The 26,530-nt window shown below is 43.1% G+C and overlaps 2 protein-coding genes across 2 annotated transcripts; one reads left to right on the forward strand and one right to left on the reverse strand.

The window, feature by feature from the left end:
* The first annotated feature begins 235 nt into the window (after window positions 1–235).
* tube1 (tubulin, epsilon 1) lies at window positions 236–6,511 on the forward strand. The gene is made up of 12 exons (XM_036550020.1): window positions 236–426; window positions 963–1,036; window positions 1,296–1,348; window positions 1,469–1,529; window positions 1,642–1,757; window positions 2,735–2,856; window positions 2,960–3,147; window positions 3,757–3,929; window positions 4,280–4,420; window positions 4,865–5,005; window positions 5,598–5,772; window positions 6,314–6,511. The coding sequence occupies exons 1-12, from the start codon at window positions 402–404 to the stop codon at window positions 6,470–6,472; spliced, it is 1,428 nt and encodes a 475-aa protein (XP_036405913.1). The 5' UTR covers window positions 236–401; the 3' UTR covers window positions 6,473–6,511.
* A 2,925-nt stretch (window positions 6,512–9,436) lies between these two features.
* Window positions 9,437–17,335, reverse strand: ccn6 (cellular communication network factor 6). Its single transcript, XM_036550644.1, has 5 exons — window positions 17,288–17,335; window positions 12,772–13,060; window positions 11,736–11,978; window positions 10,696–10,889; window positions 9,437–9,718 (listed from the first exon to the last, which is right to left on the reverse strand). The coding sequence occupies exons 1-5, from the start codon at window positions 17,333–17,335 to the stop codon at window positions 9,437–9,439; spliced, it is 1,056 nt and encodes a 351-aa protein (XP_036406537.1).
* Between the last annotated feature and the right edge of the window lie 9,195 nt (window positions 17,336–26,530).

The raw sequence follows: 26,530 nt of genomic DNA on the forward strand, positions 1-26,530 counted from the left end.
CGCCGCCATCTAGCGTTTGTCCGTGCAAACAACGACAGGGTGGGTTGGTTTTCTCCGCGGATACTGTGCGTTCTCTATTTTTATTGGTCAAGCTCCCACAAAGGACCAATAACAAAGAGGATGTCTTATCTGCGAAGATAAAAACAACGAAACCAGCTCAATGTGACTGGTTTCCATGGTGAAACGTCATCATAAGAGGACAAGTAAAGTTTCGTTCGACTTGCGGGCGCGGAAAATAGAGTTTTAACGGTACATAGGGTTTCAAGAAGTTGCTGCGTGAATGAAGATCACCAACTTTCAGCAGCTATGAAATGTAAACGTGACATAGTGTGGTGTAGATACGGGAAAATATGAATCGTTGAGCTAGTTTATTCAATTGATTTCATATTGTTTCGTTAAAGATGACACAGTCTATAGTTGTACAAGGTAAGTCATCATGGACGCATGTTTTTATAGACAAAATAGACTAGCTAACTAACTGTTCATGCAGTCCATTATTGTTACTGCTTTAAAAACATTACAGAGAAGTAAAGTGGCAAACAGGTGAAGTTGATGTATAGATTCAAGGGGAGGTTTAGGCAGAAACACTTTGAAACCCAAAATGTAAACCACAAATGCTACTGTAAGAACGGGTTTTAACGTTACGCCTTTGATCCGATTGCGAAGCCGTGCTCTTTCCAGTCGTTTTAGATCACTAGCCAGACAGCTAACTGATCTGCTTAGCCAGTCAAGGAGCTAGCTATAAAATTAATGATATTATTACAGCGAGGCCGTACACAACTGCAGTGGTAGTGAGACAGCTGGTTACCGTTTACCAGGTTTCCTTCCCTTCCTGTGAGCGCGCAGTAAACTATCATTACTGTTTGTTCGGTGTAACATTAGCTAACAAGCTGAGAGTGTTTTACGAGCAACCGTTAAAGCGAAGTGACACCTTACATGACTCCTTCGCTGTGTATTTCCAGTGGGCCAGTGTGGCAATCAGGTTGGCTGCAGATTTTGGGACCTGGCTCTCCGAGAACACGCTCATGTCAATAAAGTAAGTGCCGATTCTTATATTACAGCATATATTTTACGCAGAAATTCTTACTGTCTTAAGTTGTGAGCTATGTTGTGAATACAGCCACATTATGTGGACTTAGTACTTTGGAGATATTTAAATCAGGAAAATTAATTTTAAAAAATGTTATTAAAACCGTACTTCCTGTTCTTGTCCATAATTCCTATTGTTAATTGTTTATATTGCATCAGTTGTAATTTTGCATGTGGTTAGTATTTTTTCTTTTTTTTTCTTCTAGAAAGGAATTTACGATGAAGCATTAAGCAGTTTCTTCAGGAATGTCGACACCAGGTACCTAAAGCCTCTTTTCTTGTTTTTTTGTGCTGCTATCCAAAGCTTTTGAGGGTGGGGCTCAGTCTGCTATAATGTGTTAGTCTTGCGATGCTGATGAACTGTCCCTTCCCTCCCCAGGAGGAGTGATGGGGAGGGTTGTGACATCGCTGGCGGGAAGATCCGATCCCTCAAGGCCAGGGTGAGCCCCCATTCTGTCAGATTCACAGCTGGCCTGCCGTTAACGCTCGGACCGCAGGCCTGCATGTGTCAGCGCCGGCTCCGACCTGCTGACTCGGTGGCGTTCTCCGCAGGCCGTCCTCGTCGACATGGAGGAGGGTGTGGTGAACGAGATCTTGCAGGGGCCGCTGAGAGACGTCTTCGACAGCACGCAGCTCATCACCGACGTGTCGGGATCTGGCAACAACTGGTGAGAGGCGGAGGCATGTGCTCCAAGCAGGGAAACGTTTTGGAAAACCCGCACACCTCTGAAACAAAGCCTGTGCCACACCGGTTTTCCTCGACCTGTTTTTTTTTTTCCCCCTCAAAGCTGTCAGTTCACTTGCATAGTTAACTGTCATCCGAGTGGAAGTACAGGTTATTGTTTGTCTTTCAGATACCTGAAACTGTGAGATAATCGGGCACTCAGTACATAATATTGTAAGTTCTGTGCCAGCATTTCTAAACCTTAAGGTTCTGTGGAAGGCAGGTGCTTGATAATGTTAAATTAGCAAGACTGGTGCGTATTTGGCAGTAATTGTAAGCCCTATTTATATTGTTTATATTGGTTATTCAGAATCAAAACCTGCACTAGGCTTTTCATTTACAGAACATTTGTGTGTGTGGGGACAGCAAGTGGTTTTCACCAGAGCTCTCCAAGTGATCAGAAGTGGGTTAAAAGAAACTTTGTGATCAATTTCAGTATCTTGCATCTACCTATCTATCATTTAACATGTGTATCTCGCTGGAGTGTGAGGTTATTTTTTCTGGAGGAAGATAAACACATCTTTGAAAAGTATCCCAGAAGGAAAGTGTTTTATTGGGGCAGCAGTGTAGCGTAGTGGTAGGGAGAAGGGCTCGTAACCAAAAAGTTGCTGGTTCAATTCTCCACTGGGGCACTGCCGTGGTACCCTTGGGCAAGGTATATAAGTGGATAACATGTAAAAACTGTAACCTGTGTAAGTTGCTGGGGATAAGAGCATCTGCTAAATGACGATAATGTAATGTAACGGAAAGTACTGAGCACGCACTGAATCAGGGTCCCTGAGGAGACTGATCTGTAAAAGCTGGATAGCGGATATGTCCAACCAGATGCTTTCAGCGGTTGCTCTTTTCTCGTAAATCCACCCTGCCTGTGTTTTAAAACCCAGGGAATGGCAGAGTGTTGTGGGTGCGCTGTCTCCCCAGGGCAACGGGACACCGGGTGTACGGCTCTGCGTACAGCGAGCGGATCGTGGAGAGGGTGCGGAGGGCTGCGGAGCGCTGTGACTGCCTGCAGTGCTTCTTCCTCATTCACTCCATGGGCGGAGGTGAGGCCGCCCGCCCAATCCAGAGCAGCTTACATTCCTCCCTCGCTCACTGTGCCAAAGGCCACGCTAACCGGCCTCGTTCCATTTCCAATGCATTCACCAGGGACCGGATCCGGCTTGGGGAGCCGCGTGCTTAACCTCCTGGAGGACGAGTTCCCGGAGGTGTGCAGGATCGTCACCGCCGTGTACCCCTCAGCGGAGGATGATGTCATCACCTCCCCCTACAACAGCGTGCTAGCCATGCGCGAGCTGACAGAACACGCGGACTGCGTCCTCCCGGTAGAGAACCAGGTGAGTGCTGTGTTACCAAAAAAGTGGGTAACCGTGTATAACTTTACTGCAAATTATTAAGAACTTCCATTATTTCTTGCCATCTTCTGGCCATTATGATTGGCCATTTTTTAACACAGACTGAAGACCCACCCCTTCAGACTGCATCTTGGTTCCATCTTTGTTATTTTACATGTAGTATTGTGATGTATTTTAATTCTGTGTTCTAGGGACTCATGTGTCATAGTGTACTTGAATCCCGTTGCCTAGTCAGGTTGCACAAGTTAACTTCAATAGAGCTTGAATAGTGTTATGCTCACACTCACTGGTCTGGGAGTGCTGTTAGCCTGGTCTGACACTTGCTCATTTAACTTGAATGGATACACTTCTGTTCTGTTGTGCTGGAAGTCACTCTGGATAAGAGTGTCTGCTAAATGCATGCAATGTAATGTAAAGTAATGTATTTATTTTAACTACTGCATTGTTTAATATGGCCATTTAATTGTGTGGCCACCCCTGTTTGGCCTGTTCTTCTGTAACCCCTGCTATGAAGCTTTGAGGACACTTGTTCTGACAGGTGAGGTCCTTGTTTGCGTCTAATGTGTTTTCTTTTTTTGTCTCTTTGCCAAGTCACTGGTTGACATAGTGAACAAGATAAGGCACATGGCCCATTCTGGGAAGCCCGGCTGTGTGATCAGAAAGGACAGCACTCTCATATCCGGGCAGGGAGGGGTCACTGGAGCCGCCAAGCCTTTCGATGCCATGAATAACATCGTGGCCAACCTGCTGCTGAATTTAACCAGGTACGCAAATGGGTGTGGGTTACCACCAGCGCATTTTGGGGAACGCTTAATCATGAGGTCTGCGTTTTTGTGCTCTGAGTTTTCTGTTCTGAGAATTGTACGGTCACCGTAAAACCAAACCTCCCCTGCCTTTGACATGATCAAAGACCACTGGAAGCCCTTAAAAAGGAGTGGTTGAGTCTTGAGTCAAGTTAAAAGCCTTCCCATCCACTTTCTGCACCTACAGAATTGAAGAGCATGTTTATACAGCACCATACCAGTTTAACTGATCTCAGAGGTTTGGTATGTCTTGGCTTGTTGCCTCTTACATACTAATGCCTTGTTTTTCATGCGGTTGTTTTTTCTGTCAGCTCCGCCCGTTTCGAGGGCTCCCTCAACATGGACTTGAATGAAATCACCATGAACCTGGTGCCGTTTCCACGGCTGCATTACCTGGTGTCCAGCCTCACCCCCCTGTACACACTGGCCGATGTCAACATCCCCACGAGGAGGTCTGCTTCCCTGCTATTTTTACCGTGGTTTGTTTGGACTTACTGGGAGCTCAGGATATTGGGGTTTCTGAGGTCTTCCGTCAAGCTGAATGAAAGAGCTCTTTACTTGCTCTTTACACCACCGCTGCAAACAAGGTTACGCTTACCAAGAGGTTACTCTTACCCAAAGGGTGCGCTTACCCAAAGCACTGTCATCTTTTCCTGTTTTTTATATTCAATTGATAGTACTGGCTTATGGTAAATTACCACTTTCACGTTTGTAGGATCGTGTAGCGATAGGCACTTTTTAAGCTCTGCCTTGAGGTTGTCTATGGCTGTTCAGTGTTCTCTGCCCGTTGACGTACTGCTAGTCTGCTCCACTGTGAGGCTCACCGCAAGTACAGGAACGTGAGTATTATCTTTGTCGTTCTCTCATACATGCCTTGTCTCTCTGTTTTAAACCAGGCTGGATCAGATGTTCACGGACGCGTTCAGTAAAGAGCACCAGCTGATCCGGGCCGACCCAAAACACAGCCTGTACCTGGCCTGCGCCCTCATGGTCCGGGGGAATGTGCAGGTGTCCGACCTCCGTAGGAACATCGAGAGGTGAGGTGCAGGCTCCCGACCCTGCCCTGACCCTCCAGATCGCACAGGCAGTGTGTGTGTGTGTGTGTGTGTGTGTGTGTGTGTGTGTGTGTGTGTGTGTGTGTGTGTGTGTGTGTGTGGAGAGCCTGAAAGGCTACCGCCCGATGTTTGCGCAAAAGAAGAAACGCTCACACCATGACTGCCCCATTTAGCCCTCGCTCTCTGCAGCCAGGAGAGGTGGCGGTCTGTGAAGAGACACAGGAGTGGGTATGAACAGGCAGGCCTGTGTGACGGAGGTGAAACTCGGAGGAGAAACCATTCCTGCAGAGTGTTTGATTTAAAGGAGTCGGTTTTAATCTTCTTTAGCAGCGTGAAGCTATTCAGCCTCTAATTTAACTGAAAGCTGTGTGCGCGTTTCAGACAAGGAGGTCATTTGGATCCCGTGGTACATCAGAACCTGTAGGTAAATCACGCAGCGGTGCTTCAGAAGAACTTCAGTTTTCTTTTCTCCTCGTTACAGTGTAGAGCATCATTAGTTGTGGTTATCTTGTCGGGGCAGACGGGGTGAGTTGAGTTTACCTTTGACACCCCCCCCCCCCCCCCCCCCCCCCAGGCTGAAGCCCTCCCTGCACTTCGTCTCGTGGAACCAGGAAGGCTGGAAGACAGGGCTCTGCTCCGTGCCCCCCGTCGGACACTCGCACTCTCTGCTGGCCCTGGCCAACAACACCTGCGTGAAGCCCACCTTTATGGAGCTGAGAGAACGCTTCATGAAGCTCTACAGGAAAAAGGTGCATCTCCTCTGAATGCTACACACAGCTTGCAAAATGCAAAATGTCATCGTAATGATTCTATAAGAAGAACAGCAGAACAGTCCTGCCCTAACATATTCTCTTAACTCCAATTAGGATTGCAAAATCACAGTCACATCCTCTTGTGGGCTTTGACTTCTCTTTTTTACATTATATTATTGGCATTTAGCAGATGCTCTTATTCACGTTGACTTACACAGGTTACAGTTTTTGCATGCTTATCTATTTATACAGCTGGGTAGTTACTGAGGCAATTCTGGGTTAAGTACCCCAGTGCCCCAGCGGGGAATGGAACCAGTAACCTTTTTTTGGTTCCATGCCCTGCTCCTTATCACTGTACTACACTGCAGCCCATTCTCTTGACTCTGTGTTCTCCAAACTGCAGACTGCAGTGGAGTGGTGGTTAGCACTACTGGGGAGATCAGTCATGTAGGCAGCTGAAGGCCAGACAGAGAGGATGTTGTTCCCTGGAAGGTTTGTAGTGTAGTGACCCCCCCAGCTGCTTGCTCCTTGCTCGCAGGCCCACCTCCATCACTACCTGCATGTGGAGGGTATGGAGCAGGGCTGCTTCACCGAGGCGCTCTCCTCCCTGTCCTCCCTCATAGAGGAGTACAGCCAGCTGGATGCCACCAAGACCCTGCTGCTGCCAGACGCCTCCAGACTCAGCATAGCCACATGAAGAGCCTGTGCTGTCATACCCACCCCGCTACAGGAGTCTCAGGCATCTTATTTACTGTGTGTGTGTGTGTGTGTGTGTGTCTGTCTGTCTGTCTGTCTGTCTGTCTGTCTGTGTGTGTGAATAGCTCATACTAAAGAATTAGTTTGTGTTGACTTAGAAAAAGTTTTTGTACTGTAGTTTAAATTTATTCACAAGTTCAGAAGCACTTTACAGTTTTAAACAATGAGATTTGTGCCTTTCAACACAATAAATGTGAATTGTTGTAAATATTGTTTTTGGAAGAACATGCTTGCTGTTTTCTACATGCAGTGCTTTCATACCACTCAGAATGCATCAATATAAATAGTGAAATCTTACTGAAAACCCATAACATCAAGAGGTAAACGTAAAAATTAAAGTAGGTAGAAGTGCTGCGTATGGTTCCCTGGATTCCCTTTCTTCTATGTTCTCTTTTTGTTGTCTGTTACGTTGGTAATGTGAGGGGAAATTGAAAGGAGAATGGAAGCGTTTTGCCATGGCGACATGAACAGGCAGCGGAGGTTTGGAATCTTGTAGGACTTGGAGCAAGATCAGAATGTGCTTTTTGTGACCTCACTGATGCCTCTCATTCTGCTGAGAGATAGCAGAAACGCTGACGGTGAATGCCAACTATCGGATCCAAAAACGTGCTTACAAGTTTAGGCAGTGACTGGTGTAAGAACAGAGATTTCATGTACAGTAGTGCAGAATCTATTCTTTTCAGTTCTGCTCGGAAAAGGCTCTTTAAAAAAAAAAATTCTGTGTAGTTTGGTTTAGCAACTGTTTTTCCTTTCAAAATCAATGCTTATGTTTAATATTAATGTTTATTTTTCTTTTAATATTCTGACATTTATCAACATTTACAATAATTTAGAAAAAAGGCCAGAAACCATAAAATTAAGGAAGGTGTTTTGTAAAAAGTAGTTATTTCTTGAATGAATTATTAAATAATTGTCTACTACCTCTGCTTACAGACACATTTATACTTAAAAAACACTTAATGCAAAGAGTACTTCTGTTATAAATATCTCTTTCAAAGCAAGTAAGGCCCCCATAGATAGCAATATTATTTCTATTTTCAGAGAATACATAAATAAAAGAATAGTTGTACCAATACATTCTCTATTTGTAAATTTATGAAAGCATCAACTGGAAACTGATATAGTGCTAGAAATATGAAGATGTTTGGAAGTCTCAGTTCCCTCCTCACTCCTAAATTTCATAAATATTTGAAATCGAGCCAACTGCACGGCACCAGCAGAGACATTTAAACTGAACAAGAACCTGAACATTGTAAAGTAGTTAGAAAGAGTTACCTGAGTTCTTTGATGCTGCTGATGTTCTATCCAGATGGTAAACTGAACCATAAAAGGCCCAGCCAAGACAAGGTCAATACACAATAGTAGCTGATGTTTTGTGGAGGAAAAAAAATGTTTGTAGGTGTTTATCGATACGAGTCAAACCCTGCCAAGCCTGCAGTGACAATATCATACAATACATCATTCAAGTTCTTGAAATGTATTAAAAGAACAGCAATTTGATGTCTGCTAAGTGGAAAAGTACGAATATTAACTGACACCCTCTAACAGTAAGCAAAGCAATTTCAATAACAATCAATAACAAAATAAACAAAAGATAACAACTAAGCTATCTGTAATTCTATATCTGAAGCTAGAAGTTAGTCAACAAGTATTACCCTTTTTACATTTATAGTCATAAAAGCACCTCCTGAAAGTGATGACAACAAACCTGTTATTAAATGGATTGATTTACTAGGAATGGTTCTTTTCCAAACTCCTGTCTAACTTGCCGAACTGGTCTTGCATATGTGAAACACAAAGTCAGGAACTGAAAGAACTTACTATCATGGAGACTAGTTTTGTGCAGTTTGAAAATGCCGCAACTAGACGCTTTCCAAAAACATATTAGCTGCTGTCAAGAATTTGTCCACATGTTGTAATACTGAAAATGTCTGTCATCTCATAAGGCTGGTCTTTTCCACAGCTGTTTTCTTTACCAAGTCCTCGTGGTAAAGGAATTGGCCATTGTTCCACATTGTATTGATCCCTTGCTATGGATTTAAAGCTTGAGTGTTCACCTGTTGCTCAGTATTACTTGCTTGTGAACAGCTATATTTTCTACCCTTTGGCCAAACGGATGTCTGTCCAAAGCAGCCCTATTATGCGTCCTGAAATAGTAAACCACAAGGGTGCCGCTAAAGAGATCATTTGGGTCATGTTTCCCAGCATACGTCATGTAAACACTCTAACCAGAGAGATGGTCTCTTTTGTTACAAACTCAAATTGATCCAGAAGCTCGCATGTCCTCGACAGGCACGCTTCTGACTGCAGAGGGTCACTTCACCCCATTTTGGGAATATTGTCTCATACTGAGAGCACTTCTGAAAAAGGCAGCCACAGCATTGTAATGCCCGACGTCAAACACGTAGACAGAAGTCAGAACACACAGACAGGGCTGCGATCTGCTGGGCGCAGGCCCTGCGACAGCCGCAGCCATCGACTGCGCTCGACGCTCGACTGCGCCCGTGCTGCCCCTCGGACGCAACAGCAGGGCGTTGCTCTGCATCCCGCAGAAAGACTTGGTGATGAGGCAGCAGTGAGCTACAGTGTGATGCTGTCAGAGTAACGCTGTTTCTGGGAGCCTAATCAGCTCTGTCTAAAACATAACACATAAAGTATAACACAATTTGATCTAATTCATCATTTTGATGTAATTCCTCATGTCTCAGATAACATCTAATGCAATTTGTGAAATCTAATATTGCCTATATATATATATATATATAAATCAACAACATACTAACACAGGTTGCGCTGACTGGCAGACATCCATCACATCTCTTTTTGATCCTTCGGAAAGGCTGTGGATTTGCCCATCTCTGATGTCCGTTTTTTAATGGTTTGGGCGCCGGGGGCGCTCCGGGGCCTAGAGGAAGCGGAGCTCGGCGAACATGTCCCCCGGGTCGTTGCATTTTTTCTGACACACGCAGGAGGTGATCCACTGCAGCTTCCAGCGCACGGTGCCGCCGGCCGCGCAGTTGAACTCCGCCGTCACCGTGCGCGACTTGTTGGGCACGCAGCAGCGCTTGTCGCTGCAGACGCCGCAGTACGTCGGCCGGAAGCCGCGGGTGCTGGAGCAGCCCGACAGCACCAGCTTCTCCGCCTTCTTCGCCTGGAACTTCGGCCGGCAGGTCTTCCCCTTCGGGATCTGGAGACGGCAGAGGGTGGTATTTCTTTTCATTTTTATTATAGTAGTTTTTATCCATCAGCTGATTTTATTATCAGCAGATATTCTTATCCAGAGTGACTTACATCAGTTACATTTTTATCCATTTATACAGTTGGGTATTTACTGAGGCAATTGTGGGTGCAGTTACTTGGACAAGGGTACAGCAGCAGTGCCCCAGCAAGGAATCTAATCAGCAACCTTCTGGTCACAAGCCCTGCTCCTTGACCACTGTGCCATACTGGTGCTGATATTTTTCACTGGCCGTGTTTCTATGGGAGGTTAAGGCACTGAAAGACAGTTTGATTTGTCTGTGTTTTTGTAGAGGCGTACAGTCATAACTATAGGATCAAGTATTCACCTGTATGCAGCATGATTTATTTAATTAGTTTTATGGTGCACTCTTGACACACAAGTTAAAAGCTCATAGCCGGCTGTAGAAACCAGTCTACTGTGGTAAATCTGGTGAAAAGATACAGCTTATTTGGGCCTTTTAGAAGCACCTAGTGTGGGTCTGTGGGAACTGTGGTTCTATAACAGCATGGGTAGACTTAAGTTACCATGGAGTTATATACCAGGCCATCAACATGTTAACGTCTGTGCTTGTTCTATCCACCTATACACTCGAATACAGGTATGGAATGTCACTCTCTGTAAAACCTTCAAAATCATGTCAGGCTCTATTGGGGTATACCTGTTAAATGATAATTATAAAGTGTTCAAAATTCTCCCGATCTGAATGAACATCTGCATGTGTGACTTAAAGGACGCTGCTACTGTCAATGTAAACCCATTTGGTTCCTGGACATGGCCAAGACGCAGATACGTATCTATTTCATGCTGTCACATACAAAGATAAACTGGTAGTGTGTGTAATAAGCCCTTAAATAGACCTTTATACCGTATGATTTTGAGGTCTGTCGTTTAGAGTCTGTAGCTGCGCGTTAGCGAAGGGTCACCTTGACGCTCTTCAGCACGCTCTTCTCGCAGGGCCTGAGGAGACAGAGCCGGCGGTCCTTCCGCATCTCACACTTGCTGTTGTCGTTGTTGACGCGGACGGAGATGCCCAGGCCGCAGGTCCGAGAGCAGGGGCTCCAGGGCGTGCTCTGCACCAGGCAGTTCTTCTTCCAGGCTAAAGGACGATCCCTGTAAGCTTTCAGCGTTACAGTTAAAGGCCGCTGCGTGTAATCGCTACCAGAGCACAGACGCGCCGCCAGCGTTTCCTGGCAGCTGATCTTAAGCGGATCTGAGTGGCTCATTCCATTCTCTGTGCCTGATATTGGGAAATCCAGATACTGAGGGTATCGGTGAATCTGAGCAGCTTTGATCTCCTGAGTGAGAGCCAGTGTGATAAGGCGGGATGAGGAGGATGTGTTTGCAGACCCACTCAGATCCCTGAATATCTGCAAGACTGTGTTGTATGTGTCCAGATGTAGTCTATCTCTGTGAGAGGTTTTATCACTGTCTTTGATGGGGAAGCAGCTCTCAGTGCTCACAGCAATCATTCCCTTTCTCCAAACTGAGAGAATAAGGGTGATGAAACATTGGCTGAAATAACTTTTTTATACTGCCAACATCGAGCCTGTCCTGTTCTCTGTGCATCACGTTCAGTCTACATGTCATTCCATCACAGCACACTCAGATGAATGCAATCAGTTCGTTAACATACTGATCCCTTCAACATAAGACAATGCAGTAATATATGTTAGTATGATATATGTTATATAATGTGATTTAGTATATGTTTTGGTAGAGGCAGACTTTTTCTCCTCAAGCCCAGGACTTCAGCAGGACCTCTGTAACAGCTGTCCCTGACTCTGACCAATGCTTTGTGCTCCACTCGCCCGTTTGAGCATGCTCTGTAACGCTGTCCCTCGCGGCCCAGTGCCGAGGTAACGGGACTCCCCCTCGTCTTTCCGCCAGAGCTAGCTCTCAGCAATTAGCATTCCCAACGGACGAGCGGCCGATTCCAGCCCACGTTCCCTCTGCAAACACACACCTGGCATGGCTCTGTAGGTGGTGTCCTGCTGGTGCTTCCCGCTATCCCTGGTGCTCGGGAAGGCCCCCGGGGGCCCCGCCCGGAGAGGGGCGGGGCCCAGCAGCCCGGCGGGTTTCTGCACGAAGGCCGGCGTGCAGCCGATGGCGCCGGCGATGCAGGTGCACTTGTACAGGGGGCTGGGCTGGAAGGCCTGGCCGTTATCGTAGAAGGCCCCGTTCAGCTCGCACCCCACCGCCATCATGTCTGAGAGGGGGAAAGAGGGAGGGCAGGCCATTACCCCCCGGATACAGCGCAGCGCCTTCTCGTGCCACGCTTTCACACAGAGGTGGGGTGAGAGCACGCTGATCAGAGAGACGGCGGGCTAATAGTAACCAGTGATTAATGACATGCGTCAGTTACAAGAAACGATCAGCGATGCCAAAGCTTTGAAACCGCTGCCAGGCTGTTATAAATCCAGTGACTAGCATGGGATTCTGGCATTAAAATTACACTTGTGCATATAGAATTCAAACAACCTGGGCATTGGTGTCACCATAGGAACATGTATGTGTTTTTAAGCACTTTATGCATCTAAAATGAGCTCTGGTTAAATCCACAAATCCTCCTCGCTGTCCTGAGCAGGAGGAATTGACATGGTGGGGTGACCAGTGCATTGGAATGGCAACCCAGGCTGGGCAGCTTGTATATTCCATTGCATTATTGTAATTTAGCAGACATTCTTATCCAGAGGGACATACATCAATTAAAGTTTTTACATGTTATCCATTTATGCAGCTGGATATTTACTGAGGCAATTCTGGGTTAAGTACCTTGCCCGAGGGAACCGCAGCAGTGCTCTAGCGGGGAATCAAACCAATGACCTTTTGGTCACGAGCCCTGCTCCTTAATCACTACACCATACTACTGCCCACAGTGCTAAAGGTAGACTTACTGAACAATATCTAAAAACCAAGTCTGAACGCCATGATGCCTTTCAGTCATTAGCCCTGCTCCTGTGCCCACTACACCACGCCGCCGCCCTGCAGGCCGTACTCACATGCGCAGACCCCGACCTCGAAGCGGGGCCGGTCGGCAGAGTAGTCGCAGTACATGCCCTTGTGGGGGTCGCAGACGTCCCGCTCGTTGCAGCCCTCCCCGATCTGCCGGGCGCAGGTCTTGCAGCATCCGCAGCCGTCCAGGACGAGGCTGACGCCGGGGGCGCACTGCGGCCGAGAGCGACACTTGCAGGGCCAGGTGCAGAACTGTCTGCGCTCCGCCGCCGACACGCCCGCGCCGCCGCCCCGGGCCGCTGGCAGCTGCGCATTGCCCTGCGCCCTGCAGAAAAACTTGCCGATGAGACAGCAGTGAGTTCCAGCGTGAGGCCCTCGGAGTAACATTACATTACATTACATTGTTGGCATTTAGCAGACACTTATCCAGAGCGACTTACATCGATTACAATTTTTACGTTCTCCATTTATACAGCTGGATATTTCCCGGGGCAATTTTTGGGTTAAGTAACTTGCCCACCAGCAGTGCCCCAGCGGGGAATCAAACCAGCAATCTTATTTTGGTTATGAGCCCCGCTCCTTACCACTACACTGCCGCCCCAGAAACGCTGTTTCTGTGAAGCTAATCAGCTCTGTCTAAAACACCTGTGTAACACAATTGGATCTAATTCATTGTGTGTAACATAACATCAAATGTAATTTGTGATCTAATAATGTCTGTAAGTGTATGGTAAAGCAGAACCTTCTCCTGTCCCCCGGAGCTGCAGGAAAATTTGGAGGAGAGACAACAGTGAGTTTTGGTGTGATGCTCTCTAAGAGTGATGCTGTTTCTGGGAGCCTAATCGGCTCTTTCTAAAATACCACTGTGAAATAACTGAAAGTGGCATCATTTTATTGTAATTCATCATGTCTAAGATAACATCAAATGCAGTTTGTGAAATCTAATAATTAGGGTGACCATACGTCCTCTTTTTCCCGGACATGTCCTCGTTTAGAGACACATGTTTTAGGTCCCAAAACGAGGACATGTCCGGGAAAAAGCAGACATATGGTCACCCTATAATAATGACGTTATGTGTATGGTGAAGCAGAACCTTCACCTGTCTCCCAAAACTGCTAATTGTTTGTTAATTGCTTAAATGTGTGCATAGGATCCTTGTCACTCCACTTTTCAGCTTTATCTGTTCATTTGTAATCATCTGTTGTTGTAAGTCAGTCGTCTGTGCATAATTGCAGTTGATGAGCCATTGGTTAATGAAACCCACCTGCCTTATCAGAGGTACATTAAATGCAGGTGTGTGGCTGATGCTGAAGGCTGAATTGGTTTGGCTTTGTGTTCAGGCTGGTTCCTTTGTTGATTTTTTAAAAAATAAATTATTGGGGGTTTTTTTGTTGTTGTTTTTTTGAACATTTGCTCTTTCAGTTTCTTTTCTTTGTGAGAAGTGTCAACCAGCTTCTCCACTTGCATAATTCAATTTAAAAATGTAAACATACATATATTATAATCAGCAAAATATTAACACGGTGTGTGCTTACTCTGGTGTGTCTGCCCTGGGTGAGCCTATACTATCGGTCTCTCTCTTAGCATGAATTGATGGCTAGCAGGAAATTACTGCTGTGTTGGTTTGCCAGTTTGCGAGCGCAAAACCAGAAACGGAAGGGACAGTTTTTGTTTCCTGAATAATTCATCCTGTAATTTTAACCAGTTTTAGTCACATTGGCTATTTTGTGGTTTGGAGAAAGTTCTGAGGTTTTGGTCGCTGTTCAAGTTTTAAAAAAAAGCTAAACTGCCTCCAAAATACACAAAAGATTTGTACAGTGTCTCACGTAATTCACTCAGACGTTTTTAAGAGACAAGAAATCCATTAGACAACATGGAGACAAATTTCATTTTCTCAAGTTCTTGCAAGACATTTTCTTGTCCTGTCCACAGCTGTAGGTGTAGAGAGTAACATGTAAGTAGGCTTGGGGAGTAACAGAATACATGGAATGGCGTTACATAATTAGGATACAAAAAAAAGTAACTGTATTCCGTTACTGTTACAGAAAAAAGACATTTTGTACATTTTGTAAAAATGGGGATTATTAGCGTGATTACAATTTTAAAATACATTTTAAAGTAAAGAACGATATACTACCATGCACATTGGCACACACTACAACACTTCACGAGTCTCACAACACCACTCTAGTCTCGAGTGAAACCAGCCAATCTTACAGTTGCCAATTCATTATTATGGCCTCTAGTGAAAAAAATGCTTTCACTGGGTGGACATTTCACCATTACTTTGTGTTTAAAGCAGAAGTCACATTCCGCTGACAAATACAAACGCATAGCTAGCTAGCTACAATACAAAAACAACATAGAAAGATAGATAGCTTGCTAGCTAATTTGGCTTTAATGCACTTTGCTCGACTGTCATATTACTAACAACTTTCTAGCTAGCTATCCATCTCATCACATCTCTTCTGACCAAGTTGTTAATTTTACCACAGACACTGTCATATTTGGTATTGAGGCAATCCAAAAGTAACAGAAAGTAATCAAGCTACGTTACTTTAATATTGTGATACTTGGATTAGGTTACTGACTACATTTTTTAACTAGTAATTAGTAATTGTATTGGAATACATTTTTAAAGTAACCCTCCCAACCCTGAATGTAAGAGTCGAGTTCAACTGCAAGCAAATATGTTTTAATGGGCAGCGAACAGTGTATGCTTAACAAATGTAAGCATTCTACAGCTGAAAGAGAGCTTAACAGATAACTGAGCAGATACCATAGCGCTACAGCTTTGAGATCCCATAGAAACATGGCTACCATCATAATATAGCACTTTATACGACCATTATTTTAAGGAAGAGAATAGAACGAGACCGAACTCATAGCTAGAGCAAAGCAGTGCTGTTTTTATCAGCTGACACAGAAAGCACACACCTAATAACACTGTTTATTATCATTAGAGGCAGTATATTACATTATATTATTGTCATTCAGACAATAATGGTCTTATTCAGAGCAACTTATAGAGATTACTTTTTTTGGTAGTCCTGGAAGTATTACTATTATGATTATGATTATTGCTGTGAGGTTGCTATTGTTATGTGTAACTTTAACCCTTACCCATGTATGAAACGGCAAATGGCTTTTTAAGTATTTTATTTATGCTTATGTGGTATGAAACAAAAAGAAACTGAACACACCAGGCTCTGATGCAGATCCAGTAGGAGAGTCCAGTAGGTGTGTTATTTCACTGCTTCGGTGTGGCTATTTGCTTTTGCTTTACCCTTGCTTGCTTTGACTACAGAAGCTTAAGTCTGTGAATGTCATGGTTCTGTGTGTAAGACCCCAGTCAGGGCTAAACACTGACGTCCAAAGCAAACTGACCCTGGATTTTGAGGGCTTATTTTTGTTATTTCGTCTGTGTGTGAGTCGGTATCAATGCGCGCAGTCATTGATACTGAGCCGCTATTTATTTAGAGTAAACAGAGTCAACACTGCCACGGACCTACAGAAAATCCACTCAGGCCTTGAGGTAAGCACAAGCAGCTCCTTTGTATGTGAATACTGACTGCTCTGTGCTGAAGTCCACCACGCAATTTAAAAAAAAAACACACATCTGCCTTCTCCCAGCTGCAAGTATATGGTTCATTTCTGGGTTATTCTGTTTTGGTGCTTGGAAAGTGCAGCGCACGAACCCTAACTGGGCCATGGAGGAAGCGGTTCTGAGAACGAGCGCGAAAGGGGGAAGCACGTTTACCGCGTTACCGCGACATCGCTCTCAGCAGCGTCGTTAGTGGACAGCTGAGAGGGCGAGCGGGCACGACACATGAGAGCTTCCCGGGGTCACGGAGGGTTGTGCCAAAAAAATTTGAAGCCTGTTCGTCAAGTTTACAGAATGGGCTCGGATTCAGACCGTGAGAACAGATCACTGGAAGGGCCAAACAGCCCTCCGCAGAACTTCCTTTTTCGGGGTTAACCTCCATTCTGAAAATGTCCTCCCATTAAAAAATCGAATCCCCTCCAAAATCGTTAGCTCAATAGCACTTGTGTGTGTATTTATTTATTTCATTTGGTCAGAAAGCACAACATTCATCCCAGCCCACAACTACTGAGCTCAACCCTTACTCACTTAGCTATTGCGGAATACTTAAGCAAGTGATTTACAATGAAGTAAATCTGACATCGACGTACCATAACTCTTCAATCCCAGAATATTACTTTCCACACTTTTCTCTCACATTACTTCCAGTAGACAGAGACTCAGCACCGCAGGCAATGTCCCGTAGTTATTCAAATGTAATATCTCATGATTTATGCTTCTGTAATTGATGTTATCGCCTCCTTATCTTTCTCAACAGCTGTCCTGCAGAGGCCGGTGAATCAGCAGCATTCCCTGTTAGTCTTTGTGATCTCATTCCAACTCATTTTAGTGCTTCCTCCATTAAAAGGCAGATGTTCGGTGTCACAAAAAAAGCAACCTTACAAGGCAGGGCCTGCGGAGACCCGTCTCACCTGTCACCTGTAATTTATGAAAGGTAAAATGAACCTGCCACTCTTACCTTTTGAGCCAGAACGATCAGTAGGGTGGTGCGGAGGAGAGGCAGCATCGTATTAGGACTGAGGTTTGAGAGAATTGTGTACACTGACAGAAAGAGAGAGAGAGAGAGAGAGAGGTAGAGGGAGAGGAAGGGGGCAGTGTCAAAGGGAGAGGGAACTGACCTAGTGAGGAAGGCGAGGGACACAAAGCTCTCCTCTGTCTCCTCTCCAAACACACCTTTCTCCAGCGCACGGAGCCCAATGTGAAATATTTCCCGTCAAAACTGGCCTCCATGCATGGCTCCAGCCGTGTGTGTGTATATTTCTGTGCTGTAACCCAAACCCAACCCACGAGCAGCAATTACATTAGAGAGCAAGAAAAATGACTGCTAGTGTTTGTGCTCTCGGGCCTTTCGGATTACTTTAATTATTATCATTCAGGATTCAAGGTACAGAATGTTTTTATTCAGATGGAATATTTGCCACGCAGCTGTGAAAGCAAAAGGGTTTCTTTGTTTGCTCTCCTTAATGTGATGTCAGGACCCTTCTTCGGGTTTGATCTTTTAAACATATTTGATCTGAAATTCCTCTGTTCTTTACGAGGGGTGACATGAAATATGGAAAAGCTAAGAGCCTCTGTCGGACGTCTTCCTCTCTTCTTTTAACCCTTGCAGCTCCACTTGTGAAACCAAACCACATTGCAAAGTGACAGATTTTGGAACTAGATTTGGAATGTGATTTTGAATTGAGTTTACCCAGCAGACAATACTTTTCTGAGTAGTTATATGTTTTGTAATGAAGTTTTATTTTGAAAAAATACGGGGTAAAAGGAGCAAAATAATGGAAATAATTTAACTGGCAAGTTGAAGTGTTGAAGATACTGGAAACTCAGTTGTAATTTATGTAATAGAGAGGTCCCATAGAGAATGCTATCATGACCAATTTATCAATTGGTCTCTTTGTACCTGTATTAAAAATGAAATGAAATATTGATAACTATTTTGCATAGAACTCTATCTTCTAACTTTTTATAGGAGATTAGCCTGAACTCTGTCAGGGAAACAAGATATCAGACAGCAGGCAGGAGGGCCACTGCTGTTGCACCCTTGGGCAAGGTGCTTGACCCGAATTGCTTCTGCAAGTATCCAGCTGTAAAAATGGGAGCAGCATGTAAAAATTATCAGCTCTGCAAGTCGCTGTGGAGAAGAGGTGTCCGCCGAGCAACAGTGCAATGCAGTTCCCTAAAAGCACCGAGCAGCGTCACGTGATGTAGTTATCCAGTGCAAACCTGCACTCTACTGCAGAACTCTGTCAAGAAGTAGATTCTTGCTGTGATCGCGTTCCGTGTGGTTAGGTGAATTCCAGTGCATTTCTGGGGAAGAGGTGGCATCATGAAATGCTACAGTATGGTTAAGCAAACTGGCATCCATTTGCAACACCTTGTGTTGTACTTCTTGCTTCCAGGAGACACGACTCCTGTCTAGAAAAGCCTAGGACCAGTCCAACTTGACTGATGAGTGGAACTTGATTTAATTATCCCTCTCTGCATTTCAATCCAAATGGAAAAGGGCAGGTAGGGTGGTCCTGTAGAAATTATTAAGCCTATTAAACCCAGAGACAGTGTTTGGACCCCGTCTGTAACGCAGCTCAATAACACCCTTCGGCTCTGTGTGTCCCCAGGCCATCCTCTCAGGCAAATTTGACTGATATTTCTTTAACAAAAAGCCTTAATTAGGTGAAGGTGTCCTTAGCCTAATCTCCCGCCCTGCCCCCAGGCAGGAGACGGGGACGGGGGGCGGGGGACGAGGGGACGGGAGGGGAGCTTGCCTCTGTTTACACGCATGCCCCACGGTGCGTCGAGGTGGGTTAACGACGCCCTCAGTGCTTCTCTCACAGCGCCGTGTGGCTTGGAGACGACTGTGTGGACTTTGGCTAAGCTGTTTTTAATTCCCCGACTCACCTTTGATGTCCCTGAAATGTTAAGCACGTTAGCCAAAAAAAAAAATGCATGAAGGGGATTTCGAAATGAAATGTTCCGCATAGCTCTAGTCCAGGAGTCGCAAAAATAAAAAATAAAAAAATTTAAAATGCAAAAAGACAAGAAGGGATTATGAAGCATCTTTAGTGCGTTAAAGCAAGGAGGTTTATTGGCCCACTGTAGAAAGCCTCTTGACTAAAGGATCTAGGATAAGTCTCAGAAGACCTCTCAATGCATACGCTGCATACTTTTCAAAATGATTGGCAGCATATAACCTTTTAGTGAAACTGTTGTAAATAGCCAAATATGTGACTTTCCCTATTTCAGTGAAGGAATCCATCAGGTGCTCAAAAATGACCCTGGAAATCTACCTTTTTAAAATTGCCCTTCACTGAACAGAGTCCTCAGTAGCACTTGTCGTGTTCATATTAATGTTTCAATTAAACTAGAATTTGTACATACATGCGTATACTAAAACTGGAGTTGAGGACTATGTTTGGTTATAGAAGAAATATTAATATGTGAACTTTCAGTATGCTATATACCTGAAGATGGAGAAGTGAGTTAATGGTATACAGTATACACAGTATCAAACACTCAATTTCATGGTCTCCATGGACACTGTTGAATATCATGTGAACTGACATTGTTATACCTGTTATATTTGTTATTCGCTTCCGTTTTTTAGCCAGTACAGTTAAGAACACTAATTTTAAGATATATAGACACAGTATTTGAGGTATTATGAGCGGAAGCTCACATGAGGAATTTGTTTGATATTTACTGGCTAATCCCCAGAATTCCATGTGTTCTTACTAGGGTCAAAGGTCACAGCTTTGGGAGGGGGTAGGGGGACAACTGTTACCACAGGAATTTTGTCTCTCCATCTGTCTCATGGAGAGTCAGTTTGACAGGCAGTTAAACTGCAAACCGGCTGTCTCTCTGTTGTACCGAACGTGGGTCTATGTTTGTGAAAACTTAATCACCTTGTTAGCCTTGCATTTCAACTTTTATTTTTTCCTTGATGACAGATATCACCACGTGGATGTGTAGAGTCACGCCTGTCAATCAAGGTGAGTCTTTACACATCCACAAATGTAGTTTAAATATCAGTTTTGTTGTGTCTCAGGAGTCCTTCAGGCCTTATCCATCTATTATGACTATCAGCCTCCTAAATCCTTGGTAAACCAAATAGAGTGATTTACATAAGTTACAATTCTTACATGTTACCCATTTATACAGCTGGATATTTACTTAGGCAATTCTGGTTTAAGTACCTTGCCCAAGGGTACAACAGCAGTGTCCCAGCAGGGAATCGAACCAGCAACCTTTACCTCTACGCCGCCCTGCTGATAGCATTTACTTGCATTCCATTCTCATGGCTAAAATGCACGATGAGGCATAATTCTCTCTGCAGGTTAAATGAACTGCAGATGCAGCCGTGAAAACCGAACTAAGCGCTAAGCAGTGCAGTTTAAATGTAGCGTGTTGAAGAGTTGCAGCTACAGGCCCTGTTTTCCGACCTGACGTGAAATATGTGTCATCCAGTCAATGCGACTGTGTATTTTAAACCTGATGATGTCACCAACAGACATTGCCCCGTGACTGTAAAGACTGTAATACACTAAAAATGCAAAGAAGTATCATAGCTAAGATGTTGCTGGTTTGCTGCTACTGCTGTTCCCTTGGACAAGGCGCTTTGCCCTAAGTAACTATACATATCTAGTTGTGTAAATGGATGGCATGTAAAAAATGTAAGCTATGTAAGTCACTCTGGAAAAGAGAACCTACTAAGCAAAGGTAATGCAAATTTAAAGAAAAAATATTAAGAAGAATTAATAATGAGAGTAAAAAAATAATCAAAAATCATCATCATGCTAACACATAATCTTAGTTTCCATTAGCCAGATGGTAGCTGTAGGATGATGGCCCCAGTGGAGGAGGGTCTGTCTAAGAAGAATGTAGATGCATTACTCTGAGGTGCAGTTACCTGCAGAAGGACATTAGATGTCACATTGTTTTATACAACAGCTCTTAAAGTGGTAAACAAATAGAAACTAAAAAATGAGTATCACAAATTTCTGCTAAAAACATGTTGCTACAGGCTGTTGATGCCATAGGAATTTCACCTTAATGTTTCTTAATGAGTTGGCCACTTTTTGCGTTAAGCCTTTTTGCCAACACAAGGTCACTGTGCATCACAAGACTCTCATAAGGGGGATTTCCTGTGTGTAAGTATACTTCTGTATATGACATTTTATAAACTGTACCCTTCTGGCTGTGCTTGGTCAGTGTTCAGGCTATGTAACAAGGTTATATGTAAGGACAAGATGTTGAAATACCAGCCCACTATGTAACGGCCACGTGCTGAGAGTTTTGTAACAGCTGTTTGTGAAACCACCATTGCATAAAGAGGAGGCACTTACACTTACAGCATGTCACCATGTGGGGGCACATGGATTCCTGTGTGCTGACAGCCATTAGTGTTTGTGTCTTGCTGAAATGTTGCACTGTATTTAATAAAGGAAACGTTACTCAAATTTTACACTAATGCCTGTTTCATAGGGCTCAGACTACGGCCTGTACAACACATAAATCAGACTTAAACACGAAACACATCAATCTGTCAATCACATTAATAACTCAGCTTTTATTTGTTATAACTCCCTTTGCAACCCAATTGTCATAAGGTGCTTTAAACTCCTGTAAATATGTAGGATACAGATTACATTTACAGAATGTGTATATATGTATGTAGAAGCACACACACACATAATGTATATATGTATGTATATATGTTCTCAGGCTGTTTCCTCCACATAATCCATATATGGAGAGAGGGTAAAGGTTATTACTGTATTTTTATATTAGTATTTTTGTACTGTATTCGGTAAGTTATTTGAGCAGCCAGGTCAGTGTCCTCAGGGGCTGGAATAGTCCAGATACAGGCAGTTGAGTGATGGAATGGGTCTGAATTCGGGTCCTTTTTCTGTGCGTGGTGACAGGCCAGCTCTTATCTTAGACACTTTGCTCAATGTCTCTCCACTGGAGAGGAAATAGTTCTCAGCGAGCCACCAGATAGGCAGATAGGGGAGCAGGGCCGGCGCTACTGGGGTGCTTAGGGTTGCATTGCATTGCTCCCCCCTGACGGACCACAGTGCACCCCCAGTTGTCTCCTTATATCCTGATGTCTACATTACGCTTTTTTTTTAAGTTAGAATGTTTTGTGCCTCCCCCCCGTGTTGCAATTTTATATATCTGTATTTTCTCCGGACAACAAGCCTGCAGCAGAGAAGAATTTGACAGTGTTCAGAGGTATACTTCTACGTCTAGGAAGTATTAGTAAGCAGAATATAGATAATATTTTTATTGTGTGCAATAAATCATACAATTTAATATTGTAGGTTAATGTTTCTTAATGTAACTATGTCTGGAGTTTACCAGGGATTAACCACAATTAATTTCTGGACCCTTTTGCATCAAGAGCACATTTCAGATAACTATACCGTCCGTATTTAATGCTAGGGTAGTGGATTTGATGTGTTCTCATGTCTCCATGTTCTCTCCTGTGGCCATCTGTTTATATGAAGAGGAAGTACGCTGCAAGGATGTAAGGAAAACAAATTGCCCTGTACGGAGGAAGTCGTCCAGGAACGGACAGATAACTTCCTTGTTGTTTAGGTCCTGAACCGTTTGTTTCACTGCCAGTGGAGATGACACCTCTGTGTGGCTGGAGGGGAAAGGCTTGTTTATCTTAACAATAGTGCTGCTGCTGCCCAGGTTGTACTGGGGTTGGGGGCTGCCCTCACACCCCCCAGGGGAGGTTCCCTCCAGCTGTTTAAGATGGAGCCTGGCTTTATTAAAGACTGAAGAGCTCTGTGAAGCTCTGTGAATAGCTGTTAAGGAAAACTCCTTTTTTCTCTTGTGCACAGTGGACCCATCTCTTATTAAACACAGAAATCACTCCGTTCTGTTGAATCCTTGCCAAAAATGTCTAGTAGAATTTTTAAGTACCTGTAATCATATAACAATTTAAATATACCAGTTTACTGTTCATAGTTATGCTATTTTGAAGGTCTTTTTCCAATAATATAGCCATTGTGGTTTAAAGTACAATCCAAATTATCTGACTGCAAAGCTGACATTTTACCATTTATTTTGCCGGGGGACTGATACGATGTTGCTGAAATCACAGTAGAATTACTGCAAGCATTTTAATTAAGAGTCTCACAGTGTGCAAGCCTGTATTTCTCAGGTGAGCGATATCTCTGACGCCTCCTGAGTGACAGGCAAAGCCAGAGGGCACTCAGCAGCACTTACACATAGGTAATGAGTTATTCCAAACTTCGCCTTCATCACTCACCGAACCACACTGCCACCGTGACTGAAGAGGGATCATTCCCAGGACAGAAACCTTTTAAGGCCTGAGTTATTTGGTTGGAGGCAGCTGTATGTACTTATGTTATATTGTGTGAAAGTAACTATAAAAGTCAGCTGGATGATTGACTTTCTAAATTGCTTTCTAGAAGGGGGAATAATGCTGAAATCATTTTTAATTTTTTTCCCCCACTGTATTAATATGTCATAGTTAACAAGTGTGCATGGATCTGGAATTAGTCAGTGTTTAATTGTGGTTGTGCTGGCATGACTAACCTACAGTCTTTTTCTCTCTCTCTCTTAAGCAGACACCATTTACACTTTCTTCCCTACATTACTAGCCAATCAGACTTAAACTTGAAGCTTTAAAATATATTTCCAAAGGAAGACTAATAATGCCATAAATATAACCTCAACACCATTGCTGGGCTTTGGGAAATATTTTGGATCAATGGCGGATAACAAAATGACATTATTTCAGTGCTCCAATGTGATGCTCATTATTGTATTAATGTTTAATCCATAAACATTGCATCAGATTTTCCACACTCATTTGCAAGTGAAGCCGAAGGAAAAAGTCAAGACACATCTTAAGGCAAATCTTGAAATGAACTAAAGAATTCTCTAATTTAGGAGTGTCCCAACTGTGGCCCTCAAGGGAGCTTAAGACCATGACACCTCTTGGTTTGATCCCTTAATTGAAGGTATTTATTCTGACAGAGATGCATGGCAAGAACTGAGAGAGAGTGAAATAACACCAGTAAAATATGGCAAAGATCCCCCCTGTGCTATTTGTATTTATCATTTTGTGTAACAAGCAAGGGTTAAATTAAAACATTACTTCATTAAAGCTATTACAGCAGTCACTACCACTACCACTATTTAGTACATTGACTGTGATAAAAATGGAGCTGCATTACAAATTTTAACTTATCCATTACAGGTAACTTATCACAGTGTGGACAGTAGCAACAGGTAGAGTAACGATGACAAGACTGGGATTCTTTTTTTTTTTTTTTTTTACATATTTTAAGGAAAACATTTTATTACTCAAGGTAATTTCTCATAATTTGACATATTTGCACAAAATTATATATAGTGTATATTTATACTTTATTTAGTACAGTAGGATTTATTCAGGTTTCTTTTCATATTATTTCTCCCAAATTATGAAAAAAGAATAAGATAAAATTTTCAGGTATCTATCACCCTCTTATTAGGGTCTGAGGGTAAATTCTCTCAGGCTGGTACAGTTGCCAAAATGTTATGCCCTACAAAGTAGCAAATACAATATTGCAAGCTCAAAAGTTTATCCATGCTCGTTTGGCGTAGCCTGCCTGCTTGTAAAAGAGCTCCTTCCTCCTTGGAAATAGCCCATTTATTACACTGACATGCTTTGAAATCTAAAACTGCAATAATAAACTCTCCATTAAAATTAAATGTATAAATAAATAAATAAAAGTTAGAGACAGCATTAAGGAAATATTAGGAAAACCTTAGAAACCTGTTTTAACATGGATTTAAGACAGTGTTTTGAATATGATACAGCATAAATAACATTTTTAAAGGATGATAATTACATGCTTTTCTCTTCTGATGCTGTTGTGTTTCCTTGATCTGAGTGTCACGTTTTACCCACCTTTTTTGATATACACAGAACTGTAATTTCCTGGTGTAGGTCATGCAGTACTTACACCCATATCAAGTTGTTCAAACTATACAGGAACCCTGTTGTCTTACCAAAGTAAACTAAGGTGTCCCACAGGGCTTGGGTCTTGGATCAATAATATTGTCATTATATTATATATTATATTGGCACAGAGATATTACACCCAGCTGTATATACAGGATGAATGAAACAAAATGAAATATTAACTTTCACCAAGTATTACGTGTAAAATGTGCCAAAGAAATATAAAAAAAACAGAATCACATCCAACTTTTTGATACGGAGCCTGGATGAAACAGATTTTTGGTTCAGCAAATTGAAAGAATTTGTCCTAAGTACAGATTCATTTTCTTCCACTCCTGATGTTGCAATCAAAAATCTTATTGTACTGTAACTCAACCCTGCACTGTACACTGAACTCAATTTCTTGTGGGGATGGGGTCATAAAAACTATGAAAACTATAATCATCAGAATGAGGTAAGAGGCTTAGTTCCAAATCGCATAGTTGGACACTATGTGCATGTGTATTTGGTTCTGTGTACTCCAAAGCATACTACCAAGTACTTACCACCAAAAGATTTCCGGGAATGACAAGTATGGATACAGTATACTTCGATCCCTTCTTCTAAATTGCTTCCAAGAAGGGGAAAGGGGGAATAATGCTGAAATCTTTTAAATTTTTTTTCCCTTTTAAATTAAAGTAAAGCATTACTTCATTAAAGCTATTACAGCAGTCGCTACCTCATCCTCAGCTCTCGATGACAAGTAGGGATGCATTTATTTATTTATTCTGAAGATTGAAGGGAAAAGTGATTCATTGTGTAGTATTCCTGGCGGTATTTTGTTTGGGTGTTACTCCGTAAATAAGATGGCTGAGTCTTTGTGTGTGGAGGTGTTTTTGAGGAAGTATAGGCTCTTTATATACTGTATATGGAGCATTTCATCTGACACCTGAAACTGAACAGCAGTTTGATAAGTCAAAGCACCAACTGATCCAAATAGTTAACAAACGAAGGAAAGGGCCTTAACTACCAACAATTAAGAAAGAAAAAGGAGATGGTTCATTTTGAGTGTTTTTTTTGTTTTTTTTTTTTTTTTTTTTTGCTTACAAGTGCAGTTAAAGTAAGGCAACAATGAGGTGATTCAGGATTGACTTTTTCATGGTTCCAGCCATCTTAAATTGCTCAGGGCTAAGGATGGGTAGGAATTATCTCACACTACCAATGAATATAATAGCCCAG

Source organism: Megalops cyprinoides, chromosome 17, assembly GCF_013368585.1.
Source record: "Megalops cyprinoides isolate fMegCyp1 chromosome 17, fMegCyp1.pri, whole genome shotgun sequence".
In the NCBI taxonomy this organism is placed as follows: Eukaryota; Metazoa; Chordata; class Actinopteri; order Elopiformes; family Megalopidae; genus Megalops; species Megalops cyprinoides.

What these genes read in the sequence shown, in the direction of transcription:
- ccn6 (XM_036550644.1), bottom strand. Translation starts at nt 17,335, where the DNA reads ATGCTGCCTCTCCTCCGCACCACCCTACTGATCGTTCTGGCTCAAAAG. An exon ending in TGATCGTTCTGGCTCAAAAG is followed by an intron (nt 13,061 to 17,287) that starts GTAAGAGTGGCA and finishes CTCATCGGCAAG; the next exon opens with TTTTTCTGCAGGGCGCAGGG. An exon ending in GCGTGCTGAAGAGCGTCAAG is followed by an intron (nt 9,719 to 10,695) that starts GTGACCCTTCGC and finishes TGCCGTCTCCAG; the next exon opens with ATCCCGAAGGGGAAGACCTG.
- tube1 (XM_036550020.1), top strand. Translation starts at nt 402, where the DNA reads ATGACACAGTCTATAGTTGTACAAG. An exon ending in TTCAGGAATGTCGACACCAG is followed by an intron (nt 1,349 to 1,468) that starts GTACCTAAAGCC and finishes TTCCCTCCCCAG; the next exon opens with GAGGAGTGATGGGGAGGGTT. An exon ending in TCCTCCCGGTAGAGAACCAG is followed by an intron (nt 3,148 to 3,756) that starts GTGAGTGCTGTG and finishes CTCTTTGCCAAG; the next exon opens with TCACTGGTTGACATAGTGAA.